The 22,573-nt window shown below is 39.0% G+C and overlaps 1 protein-coding gene across 2 annotated transcripts; it reads right to left on the bottom strand.

The window, feature by feature from the left end:
• Positions 1 to 89: 89 nt before the first annotated feature.
• lpin2 (lipin 2) lies at positions 90 to 22,283 on the bottom strand. Of its 2 annotated transcripts, none has more exons than XM_080861445.1 (20): positions 22,149 to 22,283; positions 17,054 to 17,254; positions 12,622 to 12,717; positions 11,782 to 12,143; positions 11,593 to 11,700; positions 11,364 to 11,490; positions 10,947 to 11,283; positions 10,764 to 10,863; positions 10,425 to 10,612; positions 9,583 to 9,676; positions 9,417 to 9,486; positions 9,222 to 9,314; positions 8,983 to 9,065; positions 8,622 to 8,769; positions 8,108 to 8,256; positions 6,848 to 6,934; positions 6,195 to 6,347; positions 4,350 to 4,464; positions 3,419 to 3,522; positions 90 to 2,838 (listed from the first exon to the last, which is right to left on the bottom strand). In XM_080861445.1, exons 2-20 carry the CDS (start codon positions 17,243 to 17,245, stop codon positions 2,694 to 2,696), a joined length of 2,751 nt encoding a protein of 916 aa, XP_080717571.1. In that variant the 5' UTR covers positions 17,246 to 17,254; positions 22,149 to 22,283; the 3' UTR covers positions 90 to 2,693. The 2 variants fall into 2 exon arrangements, with proteins under 2 accessions (XP_080717571.1, XP_080717572.1); XM_080861446.1 differs by having other exon boundaries at positions 11,782 to 12,140.
• Positions 22,284 to 22,573: the final 290 nt, after the last annotated feature.

Genomic DNA, 22,573 nt, shown 5'->3' with positions numbered 1-22,573 from the left:
TAGGGCAGGAGTTACTCCACTTGCCTCTGGTTACTGTTGAACTTTTGGACTCAGACTGCAGAAAAGAAAAATCACAGCACGCACATAACTGCATTCATTTAGAAATTTTATTTCATACAAACAAGACCATAAGCCACATGTTAGCTTCATTAGGCCTGATTTTTTTTTTTTTTTACTTCTTCTTACAGTTGATTTTGTTCTTCAAACCACATTTCTATTCAAATGAAACACAGCATACATTTAATGCATTTTCTGCTGGTCGGACACAAATACCAAGCATTACATCCAAACAAAAACGGAACAAAACTTAAGTCACACAACAGCTCATACACGTTATAAGAAAAAAACAAAAAGGCATCAAAGAAGAATGTGATGGTCAGCATATATACTCATTCAAACGTTTATTTACCACATATCCCAGGATCAGAGAAGATGAAGTGTGATTCTTTCACACAAGATGCTTTACTTTCATAGAAAGAATGGAATTTCTTGTTGATTTTAAGATAGATCTATTTGACTTCACCACTTTGCAGAGAACAAGCAAACAAATCAAAGCGGGGCACACTGTATTCATCAAAACAAAAAAAAAGAAAAAAAGAAAAGAAATCAGCAGTGCATGTAGCTGTCACCATAAATTGTGCTTATTTTTATGAAATGATCTTGGCTGCTCCTGCTTTTTTAGTCCACACTGGCATACACAGTCAGTTACACTTGCATTGGAGATATGATCCATCTGACCAAAACTCCTTTCCTAAAATCATACATAGATAATGCCGGGGAAGTGCCTTAAACACTTCCTGTACAGTCAAGTATTTCCTGTTTATCTCCAAAAAACAGTTTATCCTCCTCTGGTCACCAGAGGCACGGGAATCAGGCTTTTCTGTCTCTCACGCTCTCAAGCACACACATTAAGGGGTAGCTCTGATATTACCTTGCTGCCTGTTACCCCAAATTATCATCATTTTCCTCTGCCTTAAAAACATACACACAAAAAAAGCTACTTGAAACAAACTAAGCTTCTCAAAACTCACTAATAGACAAATTTCAGATTAACTGAATAGTCAAGAAGGTAAAACTCAAACTCTTTATGCTCAAACGCTGCAGTAATTGCATACTCTGGTCTACTGTCTACTTAGACTGTCGGTGAAGTGCATGTGGGTGGGAGATGTGCTGAGTTGTAAGTCTTGAGTTTCTGGGTGCAACTTTGACAAAGTGTGCTGGATAAAGCCACCGAGGGAACCTAAGCAAAGGGTGCAGGATGCTGCCACCCCAACAGCAGCAGCACTCTGTGATTAGGTACACACACACACTACCATCATCCTGAAGTCCATCCTACGGAGGACCTCACAAAGCAATATCCTTCATTTTAAGCTCTTCTCAAATTTGCTTATATCCACTGTTCCATCTCAAGCATCCTCTCTCACATTTACACACATCTGGTAATACTACAGACTCTGAGGTTTTGCTCAGGAATGTCTACGTGCCTTACATGTTGAAAAATTCACTGTTAATAAAAGAAATACAGGCTTGTTGCTGGAGACGTGACCAAAGAAAGCTTGTACAAGGCCTAGCAGTTACTGTTAAGTGCATGTTAGTCTGTGATCAGCCTCACAAAAATACTAATCTGAAATATTGCATTGGTGATCAATTATCTTTTCAGACAAGCAAAGGCCTCACAATAGAAATCAATAACTTAAATACATTGATCATCATAAATAATGACTCCATTGTTAACTAAACACACGTGATTTGCCAGAGCTTGCATAACAGAACAAACATATTAAAACAACAGCAAGACAATACACCATGAAGCTGCTTCATTTTTTTAAGTCACAGCAAACTGTGCATCCTCACATACTTGGTGAAAGCATATCCGAGGTACGACCTTGGATATTAACAGTACCAAACATGGCTCGCTGTGTAGCGGCCATATGAAATCTGTTGCACAGTCAGGCAAGAGTCAGGAACGAGAGGACAACTGAACACTTACTGTGGCGAGTTCCTGAAATCTAACGGCTGTGGACGGTTCTGTGTTTGTGTTATTCTGTTATTTGCCAACCTCTATCACGACTGTATTTTTAGAACAGAATAAAGCCTCCAATTAAAGGCTGGTTACTTGCTTCTGGGCAAACACAGCACCTACAGTAAAATATGACTGCCGCATAACAACTGCCCAGTGTTAATTGCCTGTCCTGTTTTAATTAAATGTGTGCCTTTTCCATTTAAAACATTACGTTTCACTTCTTCGGGGCGTTTCTTAAATTACTTCTGCTCAGCTCGGAATCTAGCTCCTCGTGAGGGACTTCTGCCTGCGTCGTTTATGGCTTTCTACAAGTTTACAAGTTTACCGAGATACTAGCTGGATCTTCAACTGCCAAGTCTGTACAAGAACATGGACTAGAAAGTTATCACTGGGCAGGATGCCTTCACACAGAGGCATACGTGGAGTGTCTCTGTGAAATAAACGCTAAGTTATCACTCATCAGGATTTACTGTTCTGATAATCTCCACTCATCTCTCAAGTAAATACAGTTTACCAACTTTTCTGAGTTCATGGTTACTGTGTCTGTGTGTTGTGTAAGTCTAATTAGCAGGAACAGTTCTGGTTCCACTTCACATGTATTTAGGAGGTGCATTCAGGTGCACAGTTCATTTGAATGTTAATGTATAGCTGGGTATCAATACACACCGACTCAGAGCAGTTCATCTGGATTGATTTCTGGTATTGGCTGTCTCCAGTAACAGAAAGAGCTGTACTCTGGCATTACAAAGGCCTCGTTCTGCTCTTTGCTCAGCAAAGGGAACACGTGCTCCACCAGCTCACTCAGTCTGCCATAGCTGCGAAGGGGGAAAAAACGAAACCAGAGAAACAGAGTGAGCAAGAGAACGGATACAATATATAAATCTTAAAAAATATATACACTCTAGGTATTTAGTGATGAACAAAAAATAAAGAAAAACAAATATTTAAAAAATGGATTTTAGATTTGAAATACGTTGAAATGTATTGATCAATCTAAATACAGAAAGAACAAAAAACACAGGCCACCTGAGGAAAACATTGCAGACTAGAATCAATTTTAAGGTGTGTTTCTGGCCAGCTCTCTTTTTATTTCTGTTTTGTTCTCCATCAGATCCTGTGGGAAATATCTGTCGCTTGAGCTGCTAAAAGCACCACTATGTTCCCTAGTTTTTCTCTAATTTTGTCTGTTTTGCTTGCTGCAGGGTACAAAAGACTCTGTGACTGTAGGCTTTTATTCTTTTTACAGTAATGTGAGAGTGAAGGAAACAGTAATGGCTGGAAAAGCAAAACAAGAAAATAAAGAAAACAGAAAAACGTTCAATGATAGCAACGTCCTATACTTCCTGCTGGGGATTTTTGCTACGAAAGACAAACACAGACCATTAATGTACTTACGAGGACTTGTTGCCCTTGGTCTGCTCCTGGATCAGCTCTCCCTTTGGGTTAACTGTGAAAATTCTGCACACTGGAACGCCGACTTCCTTATAGGCAAACACATCCTGTATGAAGACATAAAGATTAAAGGCTCAATCTTCCCTCTAAAATACGACTGCTTCAAAGTTTAAGTTACGTTTTTTAAATGCTTCCGTTTATAAGCACAGCACAAGCTTTTATTTTGAGTTGGGATTAATTACAAACACATAAACCCCATTTTGCTTCCTCTAAGACAAAGCATGCGAATGAACCTGTCATTTACAGGCTGAAAAATTACTGACAGAGCTGTTAACAGCCATCTGAGAACACTCTTGATTATGTAATGTTCGGAAAGTAGCCTCTCATACATAATACATAATAAACTGAAATGACCACGTTAATAACATTAACCACAGATTTCCTGTTTGTGTTCCACCTAATGCATGTAATGGCAGTAAATTTCTGGAGTAAATGTTTTTGGTTGGCCAGAGGAAGAGTGAGTGTGTGGCTGTGTCTTATTTTTTTGTTTAGGGGAGAGACCGAGGCAGACTGGGCTTTGATAGCTGACCCTTCATGTGACTGTTAGTGTTTATGCAGCTGAAGACGGGATGCTGTGCCCGACTTGAGCTCTCGTCCACAGATGAAGTCACTCGCGATCACACTCTGACAATGACCTCAGCTCAGGTTCAGCCCAGTACTTATTTCACACATTCATGTCTGCTAACTCAAAGTGTCTGCCAAAGTGTCATGTTGCTCTTGCAATGAATTACAACTGCATCAACCTCTGAAAAGCGCACTTTTAAAAAAACAAAACAAACCAAAAAAAACCCCCAAAAAACCCCCAAAAAACCCCAAAAAAAACAAGCACTCTAATGTCTGGAAGTCTGACATCTTCAAACATGCATTAACTCACATTAGCTCTATTCCCAAAGGCGGCATAAAATGGCTGCTTGTTATGCTGGAACAGGTTCTTGATGTCTGTAAGGCATTCAATCTTGAAGATCTCTGGTTTCTTCTCGATGACCTCTCTGAAGCAAACAGACAGTTTTATTAGAGGGCATACACATCCTTCCCGTGTGTCCAGTTTGATTTAGAGGTAATTTGATCAAACATATTTCGTTTATCTCAAACCCGTTTCTCCGACTGTTTTTAGATAAGAATTTGTTTATAAATGACTTTTGTCCTCTTTACAAATCGTGTAATAGCACGGCCTAAATCCAAATGCATTTCAGCAATTTCTGTTTAAAATTATGACTCAAAACAAATACACAGATGGTAGGGGTGTTTCTAATTTAAGCAAATTAAAACAAGAGGGACACATAAATAATGCAAATATCTACAAGTGTTTGCACCACACAACTATCAGCAATGCTGCAGGTTGCTATGCTGAGACACTAGCCATTCTGAACAGGTTTCAAGGTCACACAAAAACCCTGCTATGTGATTAACACACTGAATAAAAGAAATCAACATTTTCAAGGGAACCATTAACAACACAGGAAAGTTTTACTTGTTCTGTGAAAGTGAGAAAAGGATACTTGCTTTAGCTGTATTAACATTTGGATAATATCTGACATACAAGGCATAACAAGCAAGTATCACAAGAGTATTTAATTGTTTAATTAACATTATATTAACACAGTCATAATTCACTGAAACCAGTGTTGCTGGGAAACATGTTTGATGGGAGAAATACCGAAAGGGGTCATTTTAAAATCATGTAACTGTTAAAATAAAATCACATCAGTTAGTTTGGAACTTTTTCTAAAGTCATTTTATTCATCATACAGTGAATTTTGGGGTGTGTGGGATTAAATTATTGATTGATTTCCCCCCCCCCCCCCAAATGTAAAACAACAATTGCAGCATGCCTGGTTGCTTAGCAGCACATCTTACATACTCAAACTTTAACATGAAGGCTACTGTATCATGAGTTAGCTAGAGGAGGCTGACAGATGAACATGTGTGGGAGACAGTAGGTGGATCTAATAGGTCATTCTGATGATGTTCTTCTACAATAATTAAAATATTAAGATGTGTCAGCAATTGTATTTTTGTTGTAGTCTTGTTTATTAGTAGACTCTGAAATATATTTTACCTTTACAACCAGGAAGGAAATAATTTCAATAATTTGTGAAACTCCTCTAAAACTGAACCTTAAATATTTATTTTGTCAAATATATTTAAATTTAGAAAAATGAGTCAAAAATAGACGTTCTGCTGCAAGATGTCTCAAATGATCCCACATTATCAAAAAAATATAGAAAGCTAGCAGCCTCCTTCTGGATCTCCTCACCACTTCAACAAAAGAATCATTCACACAAATCATGTCTCTAAAAATGCAAATGAGACTGTGACAGCAACGGGGAAATAAAGAGAATAGAATAATCCAAAACAGAGAAAATGCTGGCCATGAGCGTACTTTAGAGAAGTGACGGCACTAATACCAACACAGTTAATGCCATTTAGATAGGAATTCATGAACTTGAGTTTGCTGTAGACTTAATAACCATGGCATATGAAAGACTTATTATAAAGAACGAGGCTCGGGAGAGTGGGGACGATTTTGAGACTGAGAATAGGGTTTTTAAAGTGAAACTAACTTTGTAGAGAAAAAAAAGATTTAAGGGTGAAAAATATGGGGTGGTTTGAAAACAACATTAATATCTGGGGATAAGGAGGATTTAAATTAAATCATTTAATGTATATAATGAGCTTCATGATACCGAGACTGGTAACCATTTAGAGCTTATATTACCTGTGGAAAGCAGAGAAGAGGCTGCTGGGAGAGAGCATGAGAGGTCCTCGGGGTAGGATGGTGCCTCCATCATTGACCCACTGTAAGTAACCTCTTGTCATGTCCGCCATGCCAATTGCCCGGGCTGAGCAGTACAAGAACTTGTAGCCATTTCTGCGAATGGGAAGAGCAGTGCTCATTAATAATTGTTCATTATCATGACCTTAATGGCAACTACTAAGATTAGCACTTAAATTGGATGAGTTATTTTGATTGCGCTCATAATGTGGAGAAGTCACAACAATTCAATTAAAAAAAAAAAAAAAAAGAAAATCTTGCAGAGGAAACTTTTTATTTACTACCAAAACCAATACCCAGACTCACTACAGCTGACTTCATTCATGCAATACATTTTCTATTTTTTCAGATTTAAGTATAAAAATAAAACCAGAAAACGAAAGGGCTGGTTTAATGGTGTTTTTACTTTCTGCAATAATTCTGCCTAAACTACAGTTAAACTTACTGAGTCATCCACCTCAGAGCTCCCCACGCAAACACTGGGAGGAAATATCAACTCCACAAAGAGCCGATTGGGAATCAACCCCAGACAGTCCTAACCACTGACCAACCATTCATGCGTCTTCCATAATTAATCAGTGTTGCTGTGCACTTACTCAGCTACAGAGTGGTAGAGCTTGGCAATCCCCTGGTGGGTCCAGTCCTTCCCCAACTGTGGAAGTATCTGTCCAAATACATCTGACCTAAAACATTTAAACACATACAAAAATATCAATATCACTGACTATAAGATAGAAATAAATCAAACAGCCACATCAAGTAGAGAAAGAGAAAGCAGAGTACTGACTGTTCAAAAGAGGTCACATAAAGCACGATAACACCGTTTTATCATAAATATAGAACATTATGGGCTGTTCTCCACTAATGAGCATTACTGGCCTATAGGGGAGAAACAGTCTCACCCTCAGCTGGCTGTGTGTCCTTACAGACTGAAATGTAAATGTCCTCATTATAGTCCCTGTGCTCTTTACCCTGTTAGCCAAAGAAAGCAGCATGTCAGGGGTTGGCCTAAAGGGTCACAGAGATAATAAGCTGCAGTCAATTTGGAGCCGTTTGATGTCGACCACCAATGAACTTCAGGGTGGGCGTCAGGAAGGCAGCAGGCATCAGTTTTGTTTCAGAAGAGATATGACTAGCTTTAAAGTAATTAACAGAGCGTGAAACAAATAGAACTGGATTACAGGCTTCATATATGCCATTTGTGAAGGACTTAAATGTGTCCATGGTAGTGAAGCTACTCTGAGCTGGAATCTTATTTTAAGCTTTTGTTCCTTTTTAAATTAACCGAACAATATTATGCAACAATTTAATCTTGTGTTCATTTACCTGCTCCCCACCTTATTTGGTGGATAATAAATAAGGAGCTGTATTTAAAGTATGCAGGCAGTTTATAGAAACACTTGAACACTGCACTATAGATTCCATCTTGGTAGCATAATAATTAGTTTTAGTGCAAAAATGGAGGTTTCCATGGCGAGTTTGCAACAGATGGCTTTAAGTGTTTTAACTATAAAATTAGATCCACATTTTATTACAAGAACTGAAACAGGATGCAACAAAAGATCTATCTAAATGTCGCTTCACTGATTGCTTCCCACCTATATGTTAAAATCAATATTTGTACACATTATTTTTAATTGTCGTTAAAGGATGCAACTAAGGTAGAGCACCCAAGGGAAATTCCTTCTAATAAGGTTTTCTTATTACTGTATATGTACAGGAAAATGTAATTGGATGCTACAATAACTGACTGATTTACTGCCCTGTCTATTACTGTCCATAATTAACATAGCAGCTAGCTTGCTATTACAACTGTGTTCTGTAATATGATTTTCTGAGTGACTGGAAGGCCATACTTTGTGATGGTGCCATCAATGTCAGAGATAATGACTTTGTCATCCCAGTTCCACAGGTAGATTGTACCCTCACAGCGGCATGTGCCTTGGTATTGAGTGGTGATGCTAAATGTCACATCATTTGGCCCCTGCTTGAGTTTCAGACTAGCCTGGAAAAAACAAACAAAAAAATGAGATATATATATATATTTTTCAACAGCACACGCATTACTCTCTGGCATCATTTTCTTGCCACAGTACAATGACCATCTACAGATCTTTAGAGCCCCCTACAGACTACAAATGGAGCAAACACTAGTTGCAGTTCATAGTTAGCCAGCAGAGGGAGCACAAAACAGCCAAATAAAAACACTTGAGACACAAATCTCATTAAGAACTCAGCAAAAAAATAAGCTGATCTTCTGACAATCAGACACTTTTATATTTGAAATTAAATAATATTTTATGACATTTATAACAAATCCAGAGAAAGCTTTGTCAATGTGAGAAAGGAAAAGGTGTAAAATGAACTTACAATCTGATCAGAGGAAAGCCGTAGTGACTTTCTGTATGTGTGTGGGCTGGGATGGTGCTGACCATCCACTGGCTGCAGTCTCTCTTGACAGGATGCTGCGCTCACCTCCTTGGACTCTTCATCACTGGATGAGTCTCTTGCTTTAGGCCTACAGTGCAGTAACCACAGATATGGTAGTCAATTATCACAGACAAGTGGAAAAACATGTTTCAGAAAGATTCGACCTGAAGATCCTTAGATGTATAAATAAATTCAATGTTATCTTAGTTACATTATTAATATTCTTCCTCATTAAACCAAAATATAAGCTCCTCCCTATGTATAATAATAATATAGTTTTTGATTTTCTGGTATCACATACGTTAAGGCCAGCTTCTCCTGAGATGTGGAGGGTCCTTCCTCTCCCGAATGTGGTTCCTCCTTAGTTTCGAGCTTAGTCTCCGACTGGACGAAGTAGGCAGAAAAATAAAATTCCCAATTAGCCAAGTTTAAAAAATATCTATATGAAAACAGGACACTGCCCATGAAGAGGGAACAGAAACTGCCTGCAGATACCACCTCAAATTTTGTTTTGTTCACTTGTACTAACAACATGCACACCTGCTTGATTGTGCTATCCGCCCTCTTACGCCAGAACCACCAGCGGCCTGACTTCTTTGGCATTTTCTCCTTCACCCAGGCCTCCTCTGTAGCCTGCCATAAAAAGGAAAACAAATACATTTAATGATGAGATAGCTGCCAGCTGACAATGAGTGAATGAACAATACAAAGAGTAAAGAATTAAACACACGTTACCTTTGGTAAATTCTTCTGAAATGCTTGAAGGCTTAGAATCAAAGGTGCAGCTAGGGTCCAGTTATAATATCTGAAGACAAAGACAATTACCAATGTGTAATCCTGACCATACGTTTGAAATGTTTCTCTAGTGCATTTCCAATGTGAAGTAAAAACAGTTACATACCTATTTCCTATCCTTACTACCAGGTTGGGGTTGTCTATAATTGCTGGATTTTCAGCAAATTCATGATAGGAAATGATATGCTCCATAAACCTTTCTGGAAATGAACAGGGGAGAAGAAGACTAATTAAAGACAGCTGATGAAAAGGTCAGTGGTGGTGAGAAATAACATCTTAGTAGACATAAAGGTCAGGAAACTTTTTCTTCTGATAACCCCAGAGAGCTTCTAAAGCCTAAATCCCAAAGGATTAATATAACCTAGAGACCTCTAACAGTTTGTAATGACTGCGGAGGTAGTCTGTGATCATCGTTTGTAATGCAATAAATGCAGGGCAAATTAACAACAACATTTAACCAAATATGGACATCCTGTTATGATATTAGTCCAGAGGAAATGAGCATGTTCTTGCTTTTTTGTTCTTCTTTCCCCTTAAAGAATTATGTTGTTATCTTTAAAATGAATGAGAGAAATGGCAGGACTCTCATATTTAAAAAAAAAAAAAAAAAAAATGTGCATAAAAATAGCATAAGATAGAAGCATGTTGACTCGGATGACCAACGTTTTTTCTGCTGTTTAACAAGGTTATGACATCATATTCAGAGATGAAGACACATTTCCTGAAGAGTTAAAGTACATGTTAATTTGATGAGAGGGAAAGTACTTCTGGGTACGACATTTACACATCTGAACAAATATGTATCTGAGAACAGCTTCCTCTAACAGTAGCTGGACACTTTATGTGGCTAATCCAGAAGGTGCAACAAAGTTAGCTGAATGTTTACTGGCTTAAGACAAAAATGTTCACTTTATGATACATTTTGTTGTGAGTGTCATGCTCGTGTACCTTTGGATATTTCAGCATTTTCTGTCAGGCCTCCACACAGAGAAAGAGTAACATCAGGGAGGTCACTAGTTGAGTCAGAGAGACACTCTGTCCCGCTGTCAGCTGCAGCACTACCCACCGACTGTGGGGACTGTGAACCAGAGTGCATCTCAGAGTCAATCCAGTGCTTAGCAGCTGCCTCAGTCTCACTGGAGAAAAGAGAAGGAGAAGAAAAGGGTTACAACATGTCATGATACTGGTCTTTCAGGCTGTCAGTGACACTTCAGAGGAGAAATCGCTTTGGCTTTTATTTTATAATTACAAAGGTTAAGTAATTAGGCAGATCTTTAACCATCATACCTCTTAGGAAAATATCGTGCAGCAACATCAGGTTCAAGTACATTCAAGTCATCTAAGTAGATATCCTCAGGACCCTGATGCTGGCTCCTCTTCGGAACACCTACATACAATATATTTACAAATTACAAACTCATAACCAAGACAAGCCTTAAAAAAGCACCAATCTGCAGCCACCTAACATACCTTTCTTCTTTGATGGTGAATCTGTCTGCTGGTTACTGGAAGAGGTGGAGGTTGCTATGCTTGATTGCAGGATATCAAGGGGTTCTGTAGGGGCTTCCGGACTAACAGATGATATGGTGCTAACAGACGATATTGGAATCACAGGTGTTACAGTGGTGACGGGGGTGCGTGGCTCGGGCTTGACAATGTTACACACTGAAGAGGAGGTGGCATCGCCTTTTTCAACCTCGGTCTCATTCTCCATGGCCTCCGAGCTGAGGATGACACGGAAATGGGTGCTCTCTGATGGGGTGATGGTCACTTTTTTCAGTGGTTCTGATTTCTCCTTCTTGGTGACCTAAAAAAATTGGACGTAATGTTATTGTGATGATGAGTCAACTGGCAATGGTTTGAACTCCACTGGGAAGAAGTGCTCACCCTTGTGGTTTCTGGAAATTCTCCCCATGTCCACTGCATGTGAGACTCAGCTCTGAGCAAACTCTCTGAAGGCCTCATCACCAGTTCTGAGTCACTCTTTGGGGTAAAGGCCTGAGACAAGCTATGGCTGCAGGGGTGTAAAAAGAAATGCCAAGTATTAGTAAAACAGGTGCTACTTACACGTCTGTGCTATCTTTGCTAACGACTTTCGGTTCATGTCAGCACATACCCATCACCAGCTGGCCAGTCCCCATCAGACATTGGATAACCATCAAGGCTGTGTCTGGCTGCGGGTAATTTAGGGTCAATGTCACGCACTGTAGTCACTGAAGGTGATCTAAATTCAGAGTGCAGAAGAAGCATAATAATTAACTGATATCTTCACACAAATCTGGCTAGAAGCGTTGAATAAACATACCTTGATACATGAACTGTAGTTTCCTCGTCAGAGCTGAGATCCATTTCAAAGATCTCCTCATTTTGCCCAGTACTAGACATAGCAGCAGTGGTAGCAGCGGGTGCATTAGCAGCAACAGCATTACCAGTAGTGACTGACGGCGGGGTCAGTTCCTCTCTACGGGGGTCTCCTTTGTGCTTCTTTCTCCGTCTTTTCTTCTTTTTTGTGGCCACAGTGCTTGGAGCAGGAGGTTCAGGAGGGTCCTCTGGGTCGGCGGGGTCATCTTCCAGATCTTTTGGTGCCCTGTGCTCCACCTCTGAGATCCAGAACAGGTGACTCTCGGTGGGGATTGGGGAGGTGGCCAAATGGGCAGGAACAATCTGCTGAAATAGGAAAGCAGGACATGAGGATTAAGATATGTTTAAACAAGGATAATCGTAGTTTGAAACACAATATTGACTCAGGTCCTGCAGAATAAGGTAGAATTCACTGCTGAGATGTCACAATAGCAGCCTGAGCAAAGGTTAACTATGCAATATGGTGGAGTAATCACTTCTTCCTACAAACACTGCCCTACATTTCTACTTCAAGAATGCTGTTAAGCAAAGGCAAGACTGTTGTTGTGTTGGGTCAACGAAAGCAAAGTGAAAGATGTTTTGAAAACATGTCTGAAGTTTCATTTCTTTTTTTCAACATGAAATATTTCATGACTTTGCTACATTAAAACTCAAAACAAGACTGCACAAAAAGGAGAATGAACAAATTATATATCTGGAAAAATGTCTCAATGAAACTTTGTGTCATTAGCCTTTAGCAGTTTTGTTACTTTATTTATTTATTTTAATTATGCTTATGGCTTACATTTTGTTGCTCAGCTTCCTGCACAAAAAAGGCCTCTCCATTGTCACCAAGCTTCATATGCAGGTCTACAGGCTCTCCATTCACTTCGATGTCGATCTGGAAAGAAGACACATAATTCCCTTTCGAACATGTGCTCCTCTCTTATTAGTCTGACATCTTCTGAACAATTTGTCACTTTTATCTGAATGAGCTTCCTGCTCACTTTCCTATAAAAGTCACGAGTAACAATTGTGCTTTACTTTTAACATGGCAAAAGCTTCAACAGCATGAAGGCACATTAACTGACAGACATGTACAGGACCATGGCTTACTGACTTAAGACACTCTCTCGTGCTTTTGACATTGTCATCTCACTATCTCAGTGTGGCTTTTGAATATGCCCACAGATTGATTAACTCGCTCTCTCTGTTACAGTCTTCATGAAGATTATGTGATAAACATTAACATAAAATGACCGGTGTCTAAATGCCAACACTTTAACAGACTGAAGAAGCCAGCAATGTTAAGTATGCAATTTTTGAAGAGGGCTGTATTGGCACTGCTGTTCAAATGTAAAAACTGCCAATGCAATAGTACAGAACAGAAAATAAAATAGGACACTGACACTGAAAACAGTTATTCATTGACGTCAATCACCCTGTGTATCAACCAATAAAAATCTTACATTACCCTTTTTAGTTGACTTTTAAAAAAAATTAAAAAAACCCCATCACACTGGTTGTTTTATTATACTTCCATTATTTTGCAAGATCACATACATGGTCTGTATGCACTCAGAGACCCATCTTCCTCCAGAGCCTTTAAAAAACCTAATAAGCGTATGGGTCTTCTGGGCTTGCTTTCTGTGGAGCCTGCCAACAGAACAAGGCCATTCATGTTTGCCAGATAAACCCCAGTGGACCAGGGGGCCATTCAGAAATTTGACACCGAAAACAAAAAACAAAACAAAAAGAAAAAAACAGGTCACGTCTGGCAGAGACTACAGGAGGAGACAGACTCTGACTCACAAGTGCTCTGCAACTTGAAACCAAATCATCAATATTAATTTACAACCAATGGCTGTAGAAATAATCAGTTTTTCTCCCTCTTGTGCTATCCGTCTGGTTGTACATTTGATGCTGTCCTTTACTGTTGCTGTGGGTTCTCTACAGCCTCAAGATTTAATTTCACCCCTTCAGGGGTGCTGGAGGAAATTTATGTGTGATAGTGGCTGGTAATTTCAATGCCCAATTAATAATGAGCTAGAATAAATGAGGGTCCTCTTCAGCTGTTCACAGTGTGTGACAGGTTACATGCACTTGAATAGCTGAGATGTGGATTTGCCAACACTGTGCTCCATCACTGGAATGATTGCGAGGCACGGCCACTTACAAATGCTTGAATTAAGGCAGGATATTAAGATGTTTTGGGGTTTGGTTTTTTTTGCTTTGTTAAACACAAGTCTATTTCACTCTTGACGTTCACTTTTCAGATTAGAAGAACAGGAAAATAATATGTGTAAGTGCACTTAATTAACATCTCTAATGTTTTTAGAAACCACATAGTACTTGAAAAACTTTTCTGGTTGCCAACCAAAGTGACTGATGTACGGGAACAGACACACTATCAGCAGCCAAATTTTAATTAGTATTTGGCAAACAGTTATAGCTGAATTCCCACTCATAATTCTCTAAAATATCTGCATGTCAGTACCAAATACCACACAATTTATTGCATTTATCGCAAAAGCACAAGGCGCTAATAACTGATCTCAGGGACAGACATAACTGTTTGTTACGCAACAGCCCCTGTTCAGGCCTCCTTCACGTTTCCTCCCTCTCCCACACATAGAAGTTGTAAAGCTGCTGTTGCCATAGAAACCACTCATTCATTCCTCCCCTTTAAGCCCATCGGGATTCTGGGTAGGTGGTGAGACAGTGTCAGTTCCCCCCGCAAATCATTATCCACTCCGGTTCACCAGCAAGTAAATAAGCTCTCTAAGCTAGTGCACAACATAACCATACTAAGAAGTACAGCTGCAGCTATCGATTATTTTAGTAATCGAGTCATCTATCAATTATTCCATCGAGTAACTGATTAGAAATACCTTTGTCTTATTATCGAGATATATTCAAAAGTGAAAAATAAATAAGAGAAAAAAAATCTAATTGGTTTCCAGTTTGTTTGTTTTTTGTTTCATCTGCCATCTGCTTCACTTGTCAAAAAAAACAAAAACAAAATTTAATATGACACCTAAATACAAAGGATTTGTTTTTGGTTTTTCAAATAATACATTTTCTTAAATGCAAAAAAATTTAAATACTCAAATAAGAGGCATAAAACTAAGGATTTAAAAAAAATATATATCTTTAGTCTGTCTTCTTGGAATGCTTTATGAGTTTTTGTACATGTTTCTGCATGTTTGAGTCTGCAAGTTAATGAGTAAGTTTGTGTCTGCAAGCCTTTAAAGGAGAATGTGGTGGCTGTAATGAAGAGAAGCGAGTATATCAGCATTCTGAAGTTTGACCAGTGTGTTGATGCAAAGTTTTTGTGTTGCTGAAAATAAGATGATGGTGATGGTGCAGACATTAATGATATTAAAGATGATTCACCGTTTTTAAATATTACTGCAATTCATTGAGACACTATTTTATATGTATTCACTTGTGAATAAATGTTATAAAAATCTTGAAATAAACGTGGTGTAGTACACACCATGCCCCCCCCTTTATACTCTCTCCTGTTCGCTTCCATGTAAAAACATGGAAGCGAACATGTAAAACATGGAAGCCCTTAGTCTTCAGCAAGATATATAATTGAACTATTCTGGAATCAGACTACGTTAACAGTTCCTCTGCATTTTTTTAATGTAGCCTTACTTCTGGAAACCTACTGCAGATTTTTCATTGCGTGAAACAAACGACGGTCGATGGAGTTGCTACAAAGTTTGCTTTTCTTCACATCAAGAGTTTGTTGATCAGATGCTTTGTCAATGACCCCCCCCCCCTCTAGTTTTTTCCCCAGGAAAGGCATTAATGTTGATCTCAGGAATATCACTGCTGTTTATGATTTTCTTTTTCTCAACAGAGCTCACGTCTCGTTAATAGCTCCGCCTCTTTGCTCTTTGCCGTGTGTAAAAAGACTCCTAGTTTAACTATCCCAGCTTCATCATCACTAGTGTTGTGTTATCAGTGTATACCGGCTTAACTTCCTTAAACTTTTTTTATTCACACGCTGCTCATAAATACTTTTGTATTACACAAATGTTTTCAGTCGTAAATGTGGGTGGATCGCTCGGGTTTGCGTTTCCATGGTAACAATGGCGCGCTACAATCATCGAAGCAAAGAATTTGTATTGAGACTTTTTTTATAATCTGATTATTCGTAATACTCAATACCAGTCCTACTAAAAATAGATGTTAAGACAAGTTCACCATTCTTACTTGTGTTATGGAACAAACACTTAAAATAAATACATCATATATTCCATCCATTACCAATTTCTTGCTGAATACCAACATTTTTTTAAACTTAATATAACCCTATAAACTGAAAAAACCTCAATAACATAGACATAACAGTGAGCCATAGCATTTGCATCTACATCTCCCTACTACAATACACTAATACACTCAACCTACTCTCCCTGCTATAAGGCCAATGTAGAGGTGCTACAAAAAGTGAGAAGTGGACTCAAGTGCTCATCATCCATGATTAATTGGATCGGGTCTCCCAGGCAAGATGATATAGTAACAAATACCATCAATGAGGGAGAACAGCCCAGAGCATCCCGTCTATGTTGAGCAAACATAAAAGATTTCCCTGAATGATTCATAGCCTGTGATTTCGATGCTCAGTATTTGTTAATTACCCACACTGGGATTGGAGAGTCATATGCTTTTTTTGATCCCAGTGTGGAGGAGCTTTGTTCAGGGGAGGACATTATGACTGTGTCCTGGGGGAGATGTCCTTAACGCCATTTTGCGCATGATGGAATTGATATGAAACGCATTCCATCGATTAAATAGGTTGGCATCTTTTCATCCGCACTTTTAATTGAATTAAATATAGTTACATTTTTTAAGCCTTTGCATTGAACTTCCACATTAGCAAAACCTCATTGATCAGTTTGAAAAATGAATATTATAATCAGGAGCAGAGAACATTTTTAATATCCAATGTTAATCCAATGTTAAAACTTGGTACATATATTACCCACAATGCAACTCAACCACCAACAGTTCAGTCAAGTGATTTGGGCGTGTTGTGGGGAAACAAAACACAAAAACTTGGTGATATAGAAACATGCTTTCAGACCAATTTTTGATATTTGATGTTTGACACGTCTTTATATGAATCTATCTATATAAATATATGAGCTTTGTATATGAATCGATGTAAGCTTAATGCTTTGACACATCAGTGAAAGAAAAAACAAAACAAAAAAACTCACCACTTTCTCTTTGGAGCGCAGCACGCCCAGCTTACCAAAGCGCACATGGAATGGCGAGCACTGGTAGGTGCCATCTCTCTGACGGACAACCACAACATCGATGCAGCCTGACAATGTGGCCTGGTTAATGCCCTTATACAGTTCTTTGACAGTCACCAGAACCTGACCTGCTAGCTGGCCAACGTAGTTCATGGTGTCCGCCTGTACAGAGAAAAACAAAAACAAAAAAAACTAATATTAACAGAGTAAATGGAAAGACAAGCTAAAGGCATTGTTATTCAGCAAGAGTCCAGAAGACACAACCACTTATGAAATCTACAAATATTCCACTTGAAAGCTCCCTCCCTTCCTGCTTACCCTGTGGTGTCTGTTTATCTCCTGACCTCCATACAGACTGCTAGAGTTATACTGTTGTCCTATAACTGGCCATTGTCCCACGTGAACAACATTAGACAGAGGAAGGCTGCTATGGAAGCAGTTGACTTCCTGTTTACATCCATTAAACACTACTGTCAAAATCAAATCAAAAACTAAAACCACATTTCTGTGGCTTTAATATGAGCAGGATTAATGCTGTACATTTTGTCATAATGCTTTTAATCATCTGGAATAAGCAATTTGCAGGACTGTAAATTCCTTAACAAGCAAAGTGCTCAGTTTACTTGACCAAAGAAAAAGTACACAGGGCAGGGCTATCGTTGCATAATTACAAAAACTTTCCTTGGTGCACTATGGCCTCTTTACTGAACTAGATTATTTGTCCTCGATTGTCCTCTGCGACACAGAGTGTGTGTAACGATTAACTTAAACATGACTTTGGTTTGCCTGGGTCAGGGTCTAGTTTACTGGGGCCTGTAAACACATTGCCTCACTGACTTCATTGGGTTTACATAACCTGACATGTTCTGTCTTACACTAACCTTTTGTTCTGAATCTAGTCATGAGAGCAGTGATGGAGGGTGTGGAGGGGGGTAAGGGGGTAGAGAATAGGGACATTTGTGCAAGGGTGGCATCATGGAATATGGCAAACAACTGTGGTATATTCATTCGGAGTAGGATGATGAGTAGAGAGTATATGCACAGCGTATTCACTTTAAACCATAATCAGACAGGCAAACAGGACACTTTAGCAGCTATCACAGCCACCACAAAGTTCAAAGAGCAGTAGAAAGTTCAGATCATTTGATACCAGCAGGAATCCAAGAAACAAGAAGCTCCGCGTTCGCGTTTCCTCGAACTTCACCCCAAATTTGTACACAGTGACAATGTGAAAAACAGGTCAACTACACTCTGTTGGGATAATCGCATAAATATAGTAACAACCAGGGTTTACACACCTGACATATTTTCAGTACAGATTGTATGACTGAAGCGTTAGGTATGTGTTTATAATATGAAGGACCAGTGAACCTATATTTTTGTGTATGACACTTAAAAATACAATACACTTTAGCTCCAGCACCATCTTTCATATTACAGGTTAAAGGTACAAATGTGGTATGCCGATTTTTGTGTCTTTATCTACTTTCTCCATCTCTAGAAACTAAGAACTTTTACCAAAATAACACTTTAAAGAGATTTACAGTACTGTAGATATTTAACTTTCACTTTTATTTCGGTGTCAGAAAGTCAGAGTACACGTACACCGTGTCTATTGGACTGATGTAGGATTAACACTGAGCAAATTATCACGGGATCATTTGGAAAATGTGCGGCAAATGCTTCAACCTGCTTCTACACATTTATTTTTCCTTCTTTCAGGGTCAGCCCAGAAGTAGGGCAATGCAAAAGTAGACTACAGTCAGAAATTAAACAGGGCGGCTCGGTATTTTAGATGACACATAATTAGCACAGGTGATGAAAGACTCATGAGCCAATCTGTACTATTTTGACTGGATCACAATGCTATATTTGTCCCCCTCACTGCCCACTTCTTTTAACGTCAAATTACAAATCAAGGCAATCATGTGTGAAACTATTAGGCTTAGTTACAGTAACAAGCCAACAAACCAAGCAACCTGACAAAACCAAACAATAGAAGATGACTAACTGCCTATTTGGCCCTCTAGTTTCAGGCCCAAGCTGTGACTAACCAGAAAACCTGCCAGTACTGACTCACCAGGAACCAAGATGACCTCTGAGAGGATGGCTCATCCTGTTCACTGTTGTCTGTGTTGTCTTCTGTGTTGCTTCCCAGGAGCTCCCTGTTCCCCCAAGATCTCGGTCTCTTCATCACCATTAACAGAGCGTCAGCTCCAGCCTTATCCACCTCAGGACTAGACTAGCACCAATGTTTTCCTCTCTCAGATTATGGTGATAATATCCCCCTGTCATCCTGAATCAAATCTCAAATAAGGTCCACCTAATCACCTTGCAATGACCCTCCCAGGAGTAAATACAGATACACTACCTGAAGCCAGCTGCGGTTGTGTAATAGTAATAAAGATTGTCATTTTTCTTTTATTCTCTGCAGAATATGAACATATGCTTGTCCAGTCAGCTGACATGGCAGTAAGGGTTTAGCCAATGGGACGGCTTCTTTGGACTTGTGGTTTATAGCTGATAAGAGAATGCTAATTTCTGTGAACAGCTATGCAATGTTTTCCCCTGATAAGAGTAGGCAAAACCAAACAGCAATCCCCAGCAAGATGTTCTTTTACAGTCAGTCACGTATACCTGTCAGGTTCATTGCTGCAGGTGTTTGTTATTGTAGATGGCTCATCGAAAGTAGGACAGTAAGTACACTGGACTTCAATATGTTGATTTCTTTGTTGCCAGTTGTCACATGAGCTCAGAAAACAGATGGAATTTTTTTAAACAGCACCAATATCATAATCTTTGCACACTAAAACAAATAAATAAGTAATAAATCCGGTAGAGCGGTACACTGATGAGACTATAGTTCAAGCCATGATGAACACGTTTTTATCATCAGGAGGTTCTCTCTAGTTTGGCTTCCAGCATTCGCTCCTAAAATGAGCATAAAGCATGAGGCTCTTCCAAAGAGGTCTCAGCCCCACTGTCCCATCTGCTAAGCTTTTTGTAAACATGACCAAAGAAAACACAGGCCCACTGAGTTGAGGGCTGTGGGCTCTTCCTCCCCCTGTGCTAGGATCTGTTCTGTGTTCAAGAATTTAACAACAGCCATTCGGAAAATAAATGAGTACTTTCTCTTAGTGATAAAACATGGAGAAAAATTATATGTGCCATTTAACAAATAAGAAATCTTTAAATTACAAACTCGAGCAATTAAGAATTACAAGCACAGACATGTTGTATTATGGTCTACTCCACAATTATGGCTTTCATCTGGAATGATCTAGTCAACATTTGCTTTGACTGGGTAACAAAAGGAATCAGTTCTGCTAGACCACACAAAGTTCATGTTACACACTTTCAAGTATTAAGTTACACAAAACCAGCCTGCTCATTATGTGCAACATAAACCAAACCCCACAGAGTGCCAAGCTGCACTTTTACACGAGAAAAGGAGATTTTTTTGGTCACAATCAAAGTGTAGTTCATTATTTTCCAGTGAATTGCAAAATCCCTGTGAATTTGACAATACACAAAGCACAAGTGGTCAAAGTACCAACACTAATTCTATCCGGAAGATTGAACGCTTTCAAAATGTTTTCTTCTCTTAAGTGTAGACGATAACCAACACACACAGAAACATGTTCATTCAAAGTTATTTTGCATTTATAGTCTATGGTCCGGTAAACTTGTATTGTGTTACATATAAGGGAACTGAGAACTAGTTAGAAATTATCCAATCTACTGGAAGCAGAAGCATCTGAGCTTATTTTTCATTGCAAAGTAGTGAAGTCACACTACAGTGTGGCAGTGTGCAACAGTGGAGTAACTGCATACCTGAGTCACATGAAATACTTTATATGTCTTTTGTTTCTACAGTGTGTCCAGACTCTGATCTGAAACAGTGTTGAGATTGTAAATGAATGCAAACATACTTTTCCACCCTGAAGAAAATTGAACAGGAGTTAATAATGGAATCAATAAAGAATCTGAGTTGTGGCCAAAACTAAACTAAGCATCTGCATTAAAAGAAAAATACTTCTAAAACCTGATTCTAATGTTTAGACTGTTTTAATTTAAAAGCTACAAACTATAACCCCAAATTGACCATTAATGTAACTAAGATTTTGCCCTTCAAATAGTTTCAGTAACCGAACATTTATGAAAATAAGGTTATTTGCAAGATTTATGTCAGATTGTATCTTGAATTTCTAATATTACCTGTAACTCAGAATGACTAAATAAGAGTATTGGTATGGGTTTTTCTAATATTACACATTTAAATTAAAACGTTGGGGGAGAAAAGTGTTGTCTCTAAGTTGATTGGTACCAAGATTCTGGTTACTAGTGTTTTCAAAGGCCACCCACAAGCAGGTGTTTTCTTATGTGAGGAGTCAGCTTACAAGCCAACGCTAAATACAAAACATGAGTTTATGCGATACACAAGCTTGCTCCAACGTTAGTCAGTTGAGTCATTCCGTTTTAATGTCAGCCTGAGCTGTTATAGCTATAAAAATGCTAATTTTGAAGATTAAAGCTGGTGTATGGCTTGACATACGTCCCGAGTACATAAATACTTCGATGTCATTGCGGAAATAAATGAAAAGCGAAACCATAAATCTTAGTTGTTTTGTACAACCGTGCTTTAACTGGTACAAATCCAAGCTATAAACAGTGGGTGAAAATAGTACATGGGAGGAAAAAATGAATGGAGACGGAGCTCTGTCAGCTAGCTGCTTGCCAGCTTGTTAACCCTCAGCTAGCCACCGTGTTATCGCTGGGTTTACGTTACCGTAACAGCAAACGGTGAAACACGAGTCACTCACTAGGTCACCGCTTTCAAATGGAAAGTCAATATATTTCTGCATTATGTGATAAATACATTCACAGTCCGGTCTTTTTGGTGTTTTAATTAAATGAATCCACAGCAGCTTAAAACTGTTAGCAAGGTTAGGTGCTAGCTATGGTTAGCCGAAGGCAGATTCAGATAATAAGATGTTAAAAGCAGCTGCGAACCGCTTTGACAGGGCTCGAAATAATTTTATCACTAAACCCTTACCTTCTGGTTGCGGGATGCTGCCGATGAAGGACGTTATGGTTTCTTCACTCAGTCCCCATATCTGTACCCGTGAAACTCCTCAGAAGCCTTCTGACGTGTCTGGACCACCGTGACCGACTGGTGGTGGCTGCCAGCAGAGAGCTGAAGTTGATGGGACAGGGAGCCGCACAGCGGCGGTGCACTCACACAGCTGGTGGGATACTTTCGGTTTGTCTGTGCCGTACATAAATTCATTCACTATACTTGCAGCCAAAATTACAGCCCCTGCAGTGTATTTAATACTATAACTTATGTACAGTTATTATCATAATAAGGTTTGTATCTAGGTAAAAGTTAACTTTTCTCCCTCCTAACGACCTTTCAGGAACTGGGTTACACACAATGACAACAGGTTCTTTTCATTTGACCATCAATCTTTCAAACCC

This window comes from Rhamphochromis sp. 'chilingali', assembly GCF_963969265.1.
Source record: "Rhamphochromis sp. 'chilingali' genome assembly, chromosome: 16".
NCBI lineage: Eukaryota > Metazoa > Chordata > Actinopteri > Cichliformes > Cichlidae > Rhamphochromis > Rhamphochromis sp. 'chilingali'.
Note: the sequence above shows the minus strand (reverse complement) of the source record. Positions and strands in the feature narration are given on the sequence as shown.

Bases quoted from the DNA above. Each gene is read 5' to 3' on its own strand.
- lpin2 (XM_080861445.1), bottom strand. From the start codon at position 17,245: ATGAACTACGTTGGCCAGCTAGCAGGTCAGGTTCTGGTGACTGTCAAA. The intron at 9,066-9,221 runs GTGTGCATGTTG...TACTTCGTCCAG, and splicing joins CGGATAGCACAATCAAGCAG to TCGGAGACTAAGCTCGAAAC. The intron at 2,839-3,418 runs GTAAGTACATTA...CCCCCTTCGCAG, and splicing joins ACCAAGGGCAACAAGTCCTC to CTATGGCAGACTGAGTGAGC.